A 16,429-nucleotide genomic window follows, 5' to 3' on the forward strand; every position below is an offset into this window, starting at 1 on the left:
AATTGCCTTGTTCTTCAGCAGTTCCTCCAGTGCAGCTTCGATTTCTTCCTTCAGTACCATTGGTTCTTGATCAGATGCTTCCTCCTGAAATGGATGAAGATCAACCAGGTCTTTTTGGTACAGTGACTCTGTGTATGCCTTCCATCTTCTTTTGATGCTTCCTGCATCATTCAATATTTTGCCCATAGAATCTTTCAATATTGCAACTTGAGGCTTAAATTTTTCCCTTAGTTCTTTCAGCTTGAGAAATGCTGAGCATGTTCCTCCCTTTTGGTTTTCTAACTCCAAGTCTTTGCACATTTCATTATAGTAACTGGATTTGTCTGCTTGAGGTGCTCTTTGAAATCTTCTGTTGAGCTCTTTTATCTTGTCATTTCTTCCATCTGCTTTAGCTACTCTCCCCTCAAGGGTAAGTTTGAGTCTCTTCTGACATCCATTTTGGTCTTTTCTTCCTTTGTTGTATTTTTAATGACCTCTTGCTTTCTTCATGGAAATAATTCTTCTGGTTTTCCATCATTTGGTGTTCAGTGCATCAAATCTATTCTTTAGATGGTCTCTAAATTCAAGGTCATGTTTTGGCTCTCATGGATTTGTTTTAATTGTCTTCAACTTCAAGTTGGACTTGCATATGAGCAATTGATGGTCTGTTCCACAATCAGCTCCTGGCCTTGTTTTAGCTGAAGATATTGAGCTTCTCCATCACCTCTTGCCACAGATGTAGTCAATCTGATTCCTGCGTATTCCATCTGGTGAAGTCCACATGTATAGCTGTCATTTGTGTTGTTGAAAAAAGGTATTTGCAATGAATAAGTCATCAGTCTTGCAAAATTCTGTCATTCGATCTCCAGCATTATTTCTTTCACCAAGGCCAAAATTTCCAACTACCAGTGATTCTTCTTTGTTTCCAACTTTTGCATTCCAGTCACCAGTGATAATTAACACATCTTGATTGCATGTTCGGTCACTTTCAGACTGCAGAAGTTGATAAAAATCTTTAATTTCCTCATCTTTGGCTTTAGTGCTTGGTGCATAAATTTGAATAATAGTGGTAGTAACTGGTCTTCCTTGTAGACATATGGATATTATCCTATCACTGACAGCATAGTACTTCAGGACAGATCTTGAAATATCCTTTGTGATGATGAATGCCACACCATTCCTCGTCAAATTGTCATTCTTGGCATAGTAGATCATACAGTTGTCTGATTCAAAATGGCCAAAATCAGTGCATTTCAGTTCACTGATGCACTAGGATATCAATCTTTATGCGTTCCATTTCATTTTTGACAACTTGCAATTTTCACAGATTCATACTCCATGCATTTCACATTCCAAATATTAATGGATGTTTGCAGCTGTTTCTCTTCAATTTGAGTTGTGCCACATCAGCAAATGGAGGTCCCAAAAGCTTTATTTTACCCATATCATTAAGGTTCGTTCTACTCTGAAGAAGCAGCTCTTTCCCAGTCATATTTTGAGTGCCTTCCAACCTAAGGAGCTCATCTTCCTGCACTATACTGGACAATGTTTCCGGGTTATTCATAAAGTTGCCTAGTAATGTATCAGACAGTGTTTCTCTGCTATTCATAAGGTTTTCCCTGGCCAATTCTTTGAGAAGTGGATGACCTCTTCCTTCTTCCTAGTCTATCTCATTCTGTAAGCTGTGTTGAAACCTGTGCACCATGTGCAACCCTGCTGGCATTTGAAACACTGGTGGCACGGCCTCAAGCCTCACAGCAATACACAACCCACCACGGTATGATAAACTGACAGACAAGTTTGTCTCTCTTAGCTGTTTGAAATCTCTCTGCCCTCTCCTTACCTGGATCCCATGGCTATGTCTCATTCCCGGATTTTCCCTCTCTTCCTGCTTCTTGGGGCCTGTCTCCCTCTCCTTACCTGGATCCCATGGTGCTGTCTCATCCCTGGCTTTTACTCCCTTAGTTATGTTTATAACTAACCCTGTGACTGACTATGGACATGTTTCTAAGAAACAGACAATCTTTATTTTACTACTGAAAAACAGTCAAAGGTTGTTTTTTTTTTTCCTTCTGATCATTTCACAGCTCAAAACCAGTACCTAACATTATGAGGGACTACACCTCAGCTGGCTCCTGTTGATGTCATTGCATTCTTGTTTTTTCTTCTACCAGCATTAGTTGGCCAACTGCAGACTTTTCTGCTGTTGGGGGTTCAGCAACATAAAGGCTCCCCATTCAGGAGCAACATTCAGGGCCTCTGTCACCACCTCCTCAGGGAAGGCACAGATTCTGGAAGGGTCTGTCCCTGCACAGTCCTAACTCTGTGGCTGACTATGGACATGTTTCTAAGGAACAGACAATCTTTATTTTACTACTGAAAGACAGTCAAAGGTTTTTTGTTTGTTTGTTTTTTTGTTTTCTTTTTTTTTTCCCCCTTCTGATCATTTCACAGCTCAAAACCAGTACTCAACATTATGAGGGAGATTCCTGTGATTATCATAAACATAACTAAGGGAATCATTAGGCCAGTTCCTAAAGGTAAACACAAAAAGCAAAAAAAGATCAAAACCATCCTAACTCACAAAATACATTTATTCATTAAAGGACAGAACAGAAAAACACTACATGACCTGCACTGTCATTCAAAAAGGCAGCTGAAGCACAGAGCTACACACTGGACTTTTCCAGACCTCAGTGGAAGCCAACAAGTCCCAGATGTAAGATATACTGCTTCCTGCTAAGGATTCAATATCCATGGCTCTCTGGGGAATTTTCTGTTAAGCACATTTAGATACTGCCTTCACCCCCACCTGGCTGTGTCTCCACCTCACAGTCACAGCCAAGTCACCTTCGGGTCTGACAACACCCTCTTCCTTCTAATGCTTTCTTTCATTCACTCCATGAGCAAGTGCAGAGGGTGCTGTGTTGCCCCAGATACTGTGCTGAGTGCTGGAAATGCAAAGATAGATGGCGTATCACTCCTGTCATGAGCATTCTCAGCATAACAGGCTTGCGGGGAAGAATGGCTAGATGAAACCTGGTGGGACACAAAGACCAAAATCCAGGAGAAAGTTTTCAAGCAGTTGACAGTGCCTCGTGGCCTTCAATAAGGTTTCATTTTTTGGTTGAAATGCACACACACACACATGCCCCTCCCTACCTATAATCTCAGACTTGGCACACACTGCGCATCTTTATGATCAAATAGTACTTACGAAACATCCAACTCCATGCAGATCCCTCTTCTGACTAATGCCAGCAAACACACTGGACTGAAATGCCCTGTGTCCTCATGGTGACCGAGGAGAGTTCTCCTCAATAGTGTGAGCCCCATTGGACTATAAGCAATATGATGAGTAAGGGCTTGGGCTCAGTAGCCATACTACCTTAATGTACCTCCAGCCTCTCCACCTTGGTCATATTTCCCATGTCTCATCTGCAAAATGTGGATTTTTGAAGCATGAAATGATATCTCATGGGGGACAGTGGTAGTTCAGTGGAGAAGTGCAGCCCTCCATGTGGAGACCTGCGTTCAACTCTGGCCAATATGCTTCATGCACAGCCACCCCCCCATCTGATAGTAGAGGCTTGTGTGTTGCTAGGATGCTGAGCTTTAGTGGAGCTGCCCCACTAATATAAACAAGGAAGAAAGGCCTGGCAATCTACTTCCAAAAAACCAATAAATGAAAATGCTGTGGAGCACAATAGTCAGATTTGTATCCTGTCATAGGGATGGCACAAGACTGGGTAGCATTTTGTTTTGTTCCACTGTACACAGAGCCACCACGAGTCAGGGGTGACTTAACACCATCCAACAACAATAGGCATTTCATGGTACTTGACAAAGAGAAAGCACTCAACAGTGTCTGTTGCTGGTGATGATGGTGTCCCTTTCACTGCTTGTGACTCCTGTGCCTGGTACAGAAGACCAGAACCAAACACCTCACTGCCGTTGAGTTGATTCTGACTTATGGCGACCCCCATTGGGTTTCCGAGGCTATAAATCTTTATGGAAGCAGACCACACCATCTTTCTTCCACAGAGCAGCAGGTGGGTTTGAACCACCAATCTTTTGGTTAGTAGTCACATGCCTTAACCATAGTTATTTAATAAATAGTTGCATGAGGCAGGGAGGCAGGCCTACTGGAAGCCTTAATTTTGACTCAAGCCCCTCTGGGTTTCAGAAACCCAGAACTGCAAAACCTTTAAAGGAGAAGCAAAAAACCCAAATTTCTGTAGCAGCCAGCAGGTAACATAAAAGAAGGAGCGGGTGGTTAGGGTCTGATAAACTGGAGAGCATAGGCCTCTCTCGAGAGGCCACCATGCTCAACTCCAGAAGAAGGTGGCTTCACTTTCAGAAAAACCAGAAATCCATATTGTTGTAGTGTTACATCAACTAAGTCAATTTTGAAATAAATGCCTGCTTTGGTTACCTAGTGCTGCTCTGACAGGAATATACTACAATTGGAATGGCTTTAATAAGCAGGAGTTTATTCTCTTACAGTGTTGGAGGCTAGAAGTCTGAGTTCAAAGTGCTCTAGGGGCTCTAGGGGCTGGGTGAAAGCCTCTCAACCTTGGACTTCAGCTCTGCCTCTTGCTCCCAGCCCACTGGAGCTAGAGATGTCACTTCACTCAGACAGCTGCTGGCAGCTGAGACTAACAAGCCCAAAGTCAACAAGTAAAATGGCACAGTCCCAAGATTACCAAACAACATTCCAGGCCACTAATTCAAGTCCAGAAACAGTCCCAAGATCAGCAGGAAACATGGCAGGCTGCTAAATGAAGACTCGGCTACATGCAGGGTCCAAGCGTGCCAAAAAGCTGAAGACCACTCCCAAAGCTTCTCCTTATATACTGGGTGCAGACCACATCTCCAAGGCAGCTACTCAGTTGCTCACAGTTGATTACCAGTCCTGTCATGGAGAATACTACATCCAGCTGCCCAGCCACTCAAAACCAGGCCCAGCCAAGTTGGCACATAACCCTAACTACCACAGTGCCCCACAGGCCAAGTAACACATTACCTGCCTGTCAGATTCAACACACACCACCCTGCGCTATTGGAGGGGGCTTTGTACTTGTCTCTGCCTTTTGAAATGTCTGTCATGGGTACGAGACATGAACAAAAGTCATCTCTCAGTTCCCGCTCAGTTCCGAGGATGTTCCTGAGGTAGTGTCTTCTTTCTGCATGGTTACGTTCTATGATATATGCCCACCTAATGAGGACTACTTCTCATCCCAAAACATGCTAATAATAAGTATATCCTTTTAAAGCGTGATTGTTTTGAGACTGAAATAACAACAGTGTCCAAAAAAAAAAAAAATTCCCTAACAGCTTCCTCTAGAACTGCTATTGTGGCAGTCTGGAGAGTCTGGGTGCAGAGTTCCATAGTTTTATTTTGTTTGGAGGGAAAGTCTGGCATTTTATAAAAATGTGGAACACTTAACAATGGAATGACTTTTCCGCAGCATGGATTATTGCATAGAGAGACACATAACCTTACGTCTTTGAAATGTGACTCTTTAAATTCTCTATTAGGTGTGCAAGGTAAGCTGCCTTGTGGTCTTTTCATATGAAGGTGGTCACTTTCTACAGGTTCACAAAAGTTTCACTGGTCCTGGCTCAGTACTTACTTAGAGAAAACCTCCACACAAATAGGGACCTGGTTTCAAATTCTAGCTCTGTCACTTACTTACTGATTGTGTGACTCTGGGCGAGACATTTAATTTCCCAGAGCATCTATTTCCTCACCTGCAAAAATCGAGGTCATGATGGGACCTAACTCACAGTGTTATTGGAAATATTAAATAAAACAACATAGGTATGAGTGTAATCAAAACCCATAATAGGTCTTGTCAGTCAATGATAGTCAGATCTGAATCTCTGCTTCTTCTACCACAAAAGAGCCCTCCTACAGTGATGAAGACATTTGGCTGCTAACCAAAAGGTTGATGGTTCGGACCCACCAGCCACTCTGGAAGAAAGATGAGGCAATCTCCTTCCGTAAGATTCACAGCTTTGGAAGCTCAATGGTGGTTGCTGTGAGTCAGAATTGACTTAACGGCAGTGAGCTAGTTTTTTGAGGGTTTTTTATTATTATTTTTCTGACTATGACACAACCCTCTGGCAATGTCATTAAACCTTCTATTAAATTTGGTAGCTCTAAGAAAAACAAATTGCCAAAAAAGCTGTGATTATTGATTTTGTTATCCACAAAGTTAGGAGAACTAAAGGGTGGAGGATTAGATGATACCACCCAGAAAATGTGTGAAAGAAGGGAAGGAAGGCTAGAAAAGAACCCTGGGAAGCAAGAACATTCCATGGACAAGCAGGGAGGAGGAGTTTGTGGAGAAAAGGAATAATCAGACAGAGGCAGGAAAAACCCAGGAAATGCTGATATAGATGCCAAGGGAGGGGAGGGTTTTAAGATGGAGCGTGTGACCAACAGTGTTGTGAAGTCATGCTGAGTAGTCATGGGAAAGCCTGAAAAATGCCCACTGGGTCATCAACAAGGAGCCAGAAGTAATTTGCATGGAGCAGTGAGGAGAGATACCAGTTTTGATCAATTAGACATATGTGTGGTGTAAGCAGACTTTGGTCATAACAAATGTGGACAATGCTTCAAGAAGTTTGCCTGTAGGGAGAGAAAGAAGATAAAAACCAGAGGGGGATGTGGAGACAAAGGTTTTCTTTCAGTAGGTAAAGACTGAGGACGTTTGAATTCTAATGGGAAGGAGCTAGCTGAGAGAGAGAGGTTGACAATGAAGAAGAGAAGGTAGGGAGAGGGAAAAGGAGAGAGTGAGAGAGAGGGAAAAAAAAGGGACAAATGGATAAGTCAAGGATTGGATATTAATGCAAACCTGGAACTTAGTAAGAGAAAAAACAGTCAGCTCTCCTAAGAGTCCTCGAACCAGCTGTCACTCTCTGTCATGGTTAGACAGGGCATTTAGGGGGGCTAAGAAGAGTGAGAGGAGCTCTGGTGGCATAGTGCCTCAGGCATTTGACTGCTGACCAGAAGGCTGGCAGTTCAAATCCACCAGCCATTCCTCGGAAGGGAGATTGGACAATCTATTCCCATAGTGATACCGCCTAAAAAAACCCAAGGAGGGGTCACTATGAGTCAGATCTGACTCGACGGCAGTGAGTTTGGGTTTGTTTGAATAAGAGTGAGGGGACTGAAGTAACTGAAACACTCTTGACAATCTGTGGCTATCCAAGAAAAGAGATCTTTTAAAACTTTGTTTTATGGCCACAAATGAAAAATTTCCCTTTGCCTCCTAGCTTAAAACGCAGTCCTATCTGTAGAATTTTCTAGCAAGCACAGGCTTAGCGTCCTCATGCTTGTTCTGACCAGTACTATCAAATCACCAAACACTGTCATCAGAATCGGTAACATGTAATTAAAGTTGGGTTGGAAAGGCCACTTGGAATCTTACCAAATACAAATTTTACTAAAGGTCTCCATTACCTTATAAAATTTTTATAAAATGTGTATAAAATAAGTCAATGTAAGGGGATCTGAGTGGGATCCTCAAGCCTGGTGCTGTCCAGGAATAAGCTTGGTGGAGGACACTGTAGAAGTTCTGATGCTAGTCTTCATGAAAAAGTTACGTTTCCCAAGCCCTGTAGATCTCAGGTCATTTCTGAGTGGGTTAGAATAATGTTCCCTACTAGAAACACAAAATTACAAATTCCACCTAAGTAAAACTCCCAGGAAAAGGTTTCCCCCTCTTAGGTGGAACTAAGGACCACTCCAAATAGAGTTTTTGTGGTTGTTTTCATCATTAACTTGATGGATACTGGCCATTCTGATTGGCCCAGAGATGGGTTAGCTCCAAAAAAATCAACCTTTTTCTTCCTTCAGATTATAAACCCATTAGCTTAACAGCCATTCCCTCTAAAAGGCTTGTGTTTTTAAAATGCATGGTCTGCCACAAGTGTGGACTCCCCAAGTCTAGGCCCAGCTGTTGGCTACCATTATGCTCTATCACCTGAGGAGAAATGTCTAAGGAACAATAATAAGGTTGTAACCTTTCTTCAGCACAACAGTTGATTATCATGCAGAACCTTCTGTTTCTGGAACTTTCTAGCTGCACAACCTTGAACAAATCAGTCACATTCATCTCTGTTTATTCATCTATAAGATGGCCCTCTCCTGGAAGGGTTATTGTGAAGATTAAATAAGATTATGTGTATAAGTGCTTGGTTCTTTGCTTAGTACACCTTACTCACTAAATGGTTGTTTTTGTTGTTATGTGCCATTGAATCAGACCTGACTCATAGCGACACCTCCTTGGGTTTCCAAAATGGTAGCCTTTACTATAAATACACACCATAAGATGTCAGGCTTAACTGGGACTGCCACCATCTCTTGACAAATCGTTAGTTAACTACTGATATAAAATGAGCATATGGCCTTTTTCTTTTCACTTGTACGTTAATGACAGAATATCACTTTTGACAGAATTGGTTACCTGCTCTACCCACCCCCCAATTGCCTCCCACCTCTAGCCACAGAGAAAGAAAACATGCAGGCAAGAAAGCTTCCTCGTCATGAACTCGGAGGAGCTTCCCAGCAGTTGACCCAGTTACCTCATCATGATCAAAGATGGGGGGAGAAGGAAACGTTCAGATCATCATGCTGTCCCTTTTTAAGATCTTCTCAAACTTTTACTGGCCTAAGGTTAATAACCCTTTATAACAAAACAATTCAATTCATTTTATAGATCAACATTTTGCAACCAGTTTATCTTGACTGGGGAGTGACCTTGCTCTAGGTTAGAAATTCAATGGAGACTTCGCTCAGATTTCCTGTGATCAGATTGTTGTTTGATTATACTTCCCATACATTAGTGTTTAGGAAACAATTCTTTCAACCATAAGACACCAAGCTGTCAGGCCCTGAGTTGAGCAGATCCCAGATTACTTTTTACAAAGAACTGTTTCCTTCTACCCTTACTCCACCGGGTCCTCCTCCATAAAGCAGTGGGTGGCCTTCTAATCAAGTTCCAGGTCCTGATAGGCCCCTCATAAGATATCAATCCAAATCTTTTCCCCTTGGCCACTGCAATGCTTATAACTATACACCTGACTGGCATGTGAAATAACTCGCTCCAGGTATTTATTTATTATACTGGAGGCTGATACTTGGCAGAATAAACAGAGAGATGAAAGATAGTTGGAGGAAATGCAGTCTATTGATATCTCAAAATCAAGGGTTCTAAACCAATGCCTGGAGTCCCTGGGTGATGCACACAGTGCGCTGGACTGCTAACTGAGAGATTGGGAGGTCAAGTCCACCCAGAGGTGCCCTTCAAAGAAAGGCCTGGGGACCTACTTTCAGAAAGTCAGCCACTGAAACCCGATGGAACACAGTTCTGCTGTGACACACGTAGGGTCACCAGGGATTGGAATAGACTCAACGGCATTTTGGTTTTTTAACAGATGAGTAAATATTGTAGATACTCATAGATGGAGTCTAAGAAGTCCCCATGTCCCTGATCATGAACTTTGATTAGATTCTCAAGAGGGTTAAGAGCCTGTACTCTGGATTTTCTGATTGAATTCCCAGATCAAGCCAGACCAGTCGAGACCAGTCTATCTGCAACATGCCATTTTTCTCTCTCACATACATATCATGAAACTCGCAGCTGAACTGTCTCTAAGGATGGTATTAAAATGTTGTTAATTACATTTTTTTTTTCCTGATGAAAATTCAAGGAAGACATTTCTCTGTGGTTTCATAACTAGGAATAGTTGTGAATAGATTGCTGTGAAATTAAGAACAATGTAAAATGTTAAATCCTTTGTTGGCTGTTAGAAACTTTAGAGTGAGCTCTTGGTCCAGGTCCTGCCCAAGTAGCTGAGACGTCACCATGTGTGTTTTGTGTGATTCGTCATTGGGGTTTGGAGGACTAATAGGTAATACCCATTTTCCCCAGCTGGGTTCTATACTAATTGAGAAATAGATAAGGAAGTCAGACAGGTGGAGATCCAATGTCAGCTTTATTACCACTGCAAGTTAGGTGGGCAAGTGCAGCTTAGATAGGAGGAGACCTAGACCGCTAGTATTCCCTTCTGAGTTAGGAGGACTTACTGGCCGAGGCACAGTGGCTGAGCACCAGAGCCTCCCCTGCAGAGGATGCAAAGTCTGCAGACAGCACACTCCTCCACTGGAGGAGCATGCTCTACCAACCCCCAGATGCACCATCAGAAGTACCCCTCTTCTCACCCCACCTGCACCCCCGTGCTTGACCCACTCCCTGAAGAGGGGTTGGGGCAAGAGCCCATGCGCATTATTCTAGCCTCCAGTATGGAGAGAGGGAGCCATTACCCTAAACACTGACCTTGCTCCTGATTTCTTTCTGACCCTCATTTCCCTTTGCCCAGTTCCTTAGCTATATAGCTAACTGCAATATATAGACATACTAAACCCACCACTGTCAAGTTGATTCCAACTCTTACCCACCTGTAGCACAGGTAGAACTGGCCCATAAGGTTTCCAAGGCCGTAAATCTTTACAAAAGCAGACTGCCACATCTTTCTCCTGTGGAGCAGCTGGTGCATTCGAACCACCAGCCTTTCAGTTAGCAGCCAAGCACTTAACCACTGCCCCTGATATAGATATAGATGCCTCAGCAGATAAACCCCGTGGAAGGCAGGCCTGGCAATATGCTTATGAGAGGTCACAACCCTGAAAACCCTACAGAGCAGTTTTACTCTGCACACACGGGTCACCAGGAGTTAGAATCAACTCAAGGGCAACTATCAACATCTCAGTAAAACAAGTTTCTGTCCAATTGATTCTAACTCCTGGTGACCCCATGTGTGTCAGGGTATAACTGTGCTCCTGAGGATTGTCAGTGGCTGATTTTTCAGAGGTGCCTCTGGGTGGAATCAAACCTCCAAACTTTAACCATTTACACCACCCAGGGACTCAGATACATGGATGGATGGATTGAAGGATGGGTGGATGGATGGATGGGTGGGTGAGTGGATGGATGGATGAAAAGATCAATGGATGGATGGGTGGTGGATGGATGGATGGGTAGATAGATGGATAATGTAAAGTACCTTACAATAAATATTTTTTAAATACATAATATAAGGTGCTTTACATTATTTTTGGAACTAGTTGGACCAAACAATTTAACTAATGATTTCATTGTAAAATCACAGGAATCTTTTTTTCTTTGATTAGATAACAAAAACATGAATGCTTCAAGAGAAAAAGATTGTAGGAGACTGGATAGAGACGAATTATTTCTCTTGTGCCTCAGTGGTTAAAAACTGTGCCTTGTCTGTAAGATTTTTTTTTAACTCTGTTTTAAAAACACAAAGTGTTTCAAAACAGTTAAGGCCTATTAACATGCCCCGCCCTTGATAAGCTAATTAAAATATCTGCTGAGAACTCAGTTAATATAAAATGTCCCATCATGAAACCATCTTAGAAGAGTCTATGCCACGTTGTTTAACAAAGAGTGTAGAAATGATATGTCCATTGTGTAGAATTGTATAGAATGATATGTGTATTGTGTCCTTTCAAGAAGACCAATTTCAAAGACTACCTATTTCAATGAGGCCATTACCACTTGGAGAATTTTTTTTTTTTTTTTTTAATTCCAGAACTGCTATTATCTGAAGCTTCAGAAAGTCTCCTAAATACCTCAAATACCTTCAAAGGTGATAAGTCCTCTAGGGTAAATCTGATTTTGTAAGCAGCCATTTAGAGCTATGCTTAGTAAATAGCATACCTATTCAAAATTGATAACAAAAGTTTTCATTAAGAACCAGCTTATCTGAGTGCCTTATTCTGAAGTGTGTGTATAATAGGAAATAAAAGAGGAAGAGCAGACAAATGTTGTTGTTAAAGGAATACATATCTTATAGCTAACAATTAAATGGTGGTCAAATTGTATGTTTCACATCACATGAAAAGGAAGTTAGATAGTTTATGTTTAGCCAACTAATGATGCTGTTAATGCTTAGAATATGGTGAGGTCTTTCCACATTTGGTTGAGTACCACTTTTCCCTTCCATTACTTGGATATTTAATTTCTTTCTGTGAGTGCTGGTAATATCCAGATAATACTGGCCCACACTATTTATGAAAGCATTAAGAATGATTACTCATAAAGGAAAAATATCATATGATCCCACTTATATGAAATATCAAGGATAGGCAAGTGTATACAGCCCTACGTTTATTCATGATTACTGACGGTAGCAGGAGGGAGAGGGAATGGGAGACTCATTGCTTAGGAGACATTGAGCTTCTGTTCAGGATGATGGGAAAAAATTGGAAACAGAAAATGGTGATGGTTGTATGACATGATGGATGCAATTAATCTCACCACATTGTACATGTGAAGAACACTGAAATGGCAAGTGTTTTGTTCCATGTGTATTTACCAAAGGAAAAAGGATTGCTCACGTGTGACCTCGGTTCTCTTCCAGAGCATAGGAAACTTGGAAACATGACTGTGACTGTGAAGAAGACTGTCCCCTCTCCCGAGGCTGTGCAGATCCTCTACCAGCGAATGAGATATGAGTATGAGTTCTACCACTACGTCCGAGAGCAGTTCCACCTGCTGAAGCGCAAGTTCGGACTGAAGTCTCACGTCAGCAAGCCCCCTCTGAGACCACATTTCTTTATTCCAACTCCACTGGAGACCGAGGAGCCAGCTGATGATGAGGAGCAAGATGATGAAAAGTGGTTACAAGATATTTATAAAAGGTGATGCAGTACTGTGTTGCCCCCCTGGCTTTATCTCCCTTTCCAGAAAGTTTTTGTTTGGAGAAAAAAAAAAAAAAAAATTCCTTAAGGAACTAAATTAATGCTTGGCTGCATTAAAAAGAACAAAACATTCCCACATGTTGGGGTCATTGGGAGATGCCCGGTTTTGCGGGTTTTATTTGTTTAATTTTATTATGTGTTTTCCTTGGCTCCTTGGGTCCTTCCCAGGTATATTAGATGGCTCTATCACAAGGCATCTTGTCATAAAATAACTGTTTTTTCCTGTAGTATAGTGGGAGAGAGGGGGAGAAATATACTCCATAGCCCAATAACTTATCATTTGTAAAATAACTTGTAAAAAGTATTACCTCAGTGATAGGAGACATCCAAATTTGTATATTGCAGTAGAAATACAAAACCACTTTAGAGACCAGAGCATCTACTCTAAAAGACTAGGTGGAGAAAGTAAGCCAGACAGATGAGGACATCAAAAGAGAAGGTGTCCCTGGATAAGTGGTTTCTACCCACATTGGATAGAATTCTGCCTCTGGTCCATCTCAAGGGACACCTTCACCAGGAGCAGTGTACTTATCTCTGAAAGAGCAAGTTGGCTTATGACACCTCCCCAACCAATTCAGAGCCTTGAGCCCCTTTCAAAGGCCAAAGTACATGGCAAGCTGCAGTGAGGCATTTTCTTTCCAAGCATCATCCTAATAGATCACGAAGAAGCAGAGCAGGGATAAGAATTTGGAGCATAAGGAGTGAAGGCAAGACAGGTAAGATCTGGAGGTGATGCAGCAGCAGGAAAAGGGCATGGTCTTCTTGTGTTTTCCACCCGATATGAAACATCTGTTTCCTTGATACTGCTTTAAATGGAACCCTTGGGAGCCTGGGTAGCTCTAGCACTTGACCTCAATGGCAGAAGTTCTAGGCCTAACCACGGACAGCGCACAGCCTATCAGCCACACTCCTGAACCACGATGGGTCCCATAGTACTTGGGATCTTCTAGTCCCTGATTTTAGTAACTAGGGACGCTGAGTTCTGTGCCGTCAGCAGTGGAATTGGTCTCCTTTCTAATGGAACCAGCTTCCGAATGAGCATCCTTTCTCAAGAAGAGAAGCAGCAAAACTTTCTCAGTAAGAAACTGCCTGGCCAGCTTTATGAGGAGGTGGCTGTCCCCAGCGTGACCTGAGTAGATGTGGGGCAGTTCCACTGCCCAAAATCTCTCCTTCCACCTCCCACTCCCATCACCTGCTGCCTATCAGTGATGCCTTGGTCTAGTCATTGCAAAGCTATTTCTTTGGTTTCTGAAGTGTTTTCACATTTTTAAAAACCCAGCTGAAAAACACACACACACCCCTGGGTAGATGATTACAGCTTGCTGAGAAGCAGAAGTGTAGGTGGTGGGGGCAGGAATCCAACCAAAAGGACACCTACAACCAATTTCGTCTACTTCATGCCTTGTCCCCTCGAGCCAGCCCTCCAAGCACACTAGCCAAGTGTGAATTGGAAGTATTTAATAGTCACTAAGACTCTGGCTTTACACAGCTACACATTTTCTATTTTTCAGAAACCAAGTCTCTGTAGAATTTTTTCTTCCTTCATTACAATTGGATGGTAGCCAAGATATAAAGCAAACCATTTGGAACCTGTCAAGTGCGAATTACAGCTGCTTTATAATAAGATGTATTCAGAAGGCTCCACCCCCCACCCCACCCCAGGAATCCAGTGGAGGCTGGGGCCACCAGAGGCACAAAATCCAGCACTTAGCCACTGGTGAGCCTGCCTTCTGCCCACAGAGAACTGGGGCAAAGGTGATGAAGGGAGATGTCCTCAGAAGAGGAAATACCCCTTCCATGTTCAGAGAGACCAGGGCCCTACGATTCATTGAGACATTCTTTAGAAAGCAGCCCCAAAACTGCTATCGTATTCAGAACAAGAACAAGAACAAGAACTGCTGCCTGCTACATTGTGAATCATGTCTATAAATTACTTATAAAGAATAATGATTAGTTTACACACTGTGCAATCTCATAATCTGAAAATAAAGTTGAGTTTCATCTTAAAGAGAAGGAGAGGCTAAATTTTCTCTGCTGTTGTCAGAATATCGGGACCATTGGTCATTTAAGAAAATTCACCCTCTTAGTACAGATTCACATGGGCACTTCTCGTGTGTGTGAAGATATCTGTGTCCAGTGGTGATCCTTCTGTACCATAACAACAAAAGATGTAGACTGTTACTCTGGCCCAACAAACAGCCCCTAGGTTACATCTCTTCTCCTTGAAAGCTGAGGCACTCCATCAATTTATTTGGAGCACGTGACAAAGTTTCTTTGGCTCTGGGCCAAACACAGTTTTTGCTTCATGAAAGATAGTGTACATTTTACATAGTTTAATTTAAAAAAATACATTTTAAGCTGGTTCATCTTTGACTGCCTTATTTATTATAACCTTTCAGCACATTCCAAGGTTTTAGTTACTCAGGAAGGAGTTAATTAAAATGGTTTTATTTTGGTGTGATGGATGTTTTTTAAAAGGAAAATTATCACAAACCTTCAGCCTACTTTTCTTGAGTGCCGTAAAAGTGCTTGTAATTTTTTTTTTTAAGAAGAAAGTTAAAAAAAAAAGTGTTTGACATTGATGAAAATTCAAAAATATATATGGACCTGAAACAGGACCTTAGCTAAAAGAAAAAGAATCTGTGTTTGAGATGAAGTCTTCTTTAACTTATTCATTACCCACATAAATAAATGAATATAAATAAGTTGAGTTTTTTTCTCCATTCTGTTGAAATATGTTAAAGTTGTTCTCCATTCTGTTGATAGCTGGAAATAAAAGCACCTGCCATTACTCACAGCACCCTCAGCCTTCTTAATTGGCCAGGCTTTTTTCTCAGTATGTGATTTTGAAATTCTGTATTTTGAAAAAAACCTATACGCTTTTATTCTGGAAATTATATGACATTAAAAAAGCTGGCTGGAATAAATGAACTCATCATTCAGTCACCCAGCGTGTTTATAATATACCGAGCACTGACTTTATTGCCTTTCCACTGGCTGTTTTGGTGTCAGAGGTGTTTCATTGGAATCATCAATCTCCAATAATGGTATGAATTGTGTTGGTGAAGAATACTGAATGTACCATGGACCGCCAGAATGCTCCTTAGAAGCAAGGATGAGGAGATGACATCTCATGTCCTTTGGACATGTTATCAGAAGGGACCCATCCCTGGAGGGTGGGTCAGCAAAAAAGAGGAGGACCCTCAACAAAGATGGATTGACACAGTGGTTGCCATAGTGGGCTCCAGCATAACAATAACTGTGGATGGTGCAGGACCAGGCAGTGTTCATTCTGTTACATATGGGTTCACTGTAAGTCGGAACCAACTCGACAGCACTTAACAACTGCAACATGCTCTCTGTCTGCAGTAATTTAAGAGAGGAAGGCTACATCTTGTCTCTGAGAGTGTGCCCTGCACTCTTTCTCAGACATGTCGAGTCTCAAAAGCTAGACAGCATTGACCTCCCAAGTGAGCGTATTTGATCCAGAAATGCCCTCCCTGGGAAATTTCACTGCTGCATTCAAATGAAACATGAAAGAGAGACAGAGTACTTAAGAGAGACCACCACACTTTCTAGATTAAAAAAAAACAGTGCCATCGAGTCAATTCAATTCATAGTGGCCCCTCCTTGGGTTTCTGAGGCGGTATC

General features: G+C 42.0%; 1 protein-coding gene across 1 annotated transcript in view; it reads left to right on the forward strand.

Moving 5' to 3' along the window:
* Positions 1–12,722, forward strand: part of UST (uronyl 2-sulfotransferase) — a 477,109-nt gene extending 464,387 nt beyond the window's left edge. The window contains exon 8 of the mRNA XM_007943198.2: positions 12,439–12,722. Within this exon, the coding sequence (XP_007941389.1) occupies positions 12,439–12,722 (284 nt within the window). The remainder of the gene's footprint in view (positions 1–12,438) is intronic.
* Positions 12,723–16,429: the final 3,707 nt, after the last annotated feature.

This window comes from Orycteropus afer, unplaced genomic scaffold (genome assembly GCF_000298275.1).
Source record: "Orycteropus afer afer isolate SDZICR_OR568_19922 unplaced genomic scaffold, OryAfe1.0 scaffold00101, whole genome shotgun sequence".
Classification (NCBI taxonomy): Eukaryota; Metazoa; Chordata; class Mammalia; order Tubulidentata; family Orycteropodidae; genus Orycteropus; species Orycteropus afer.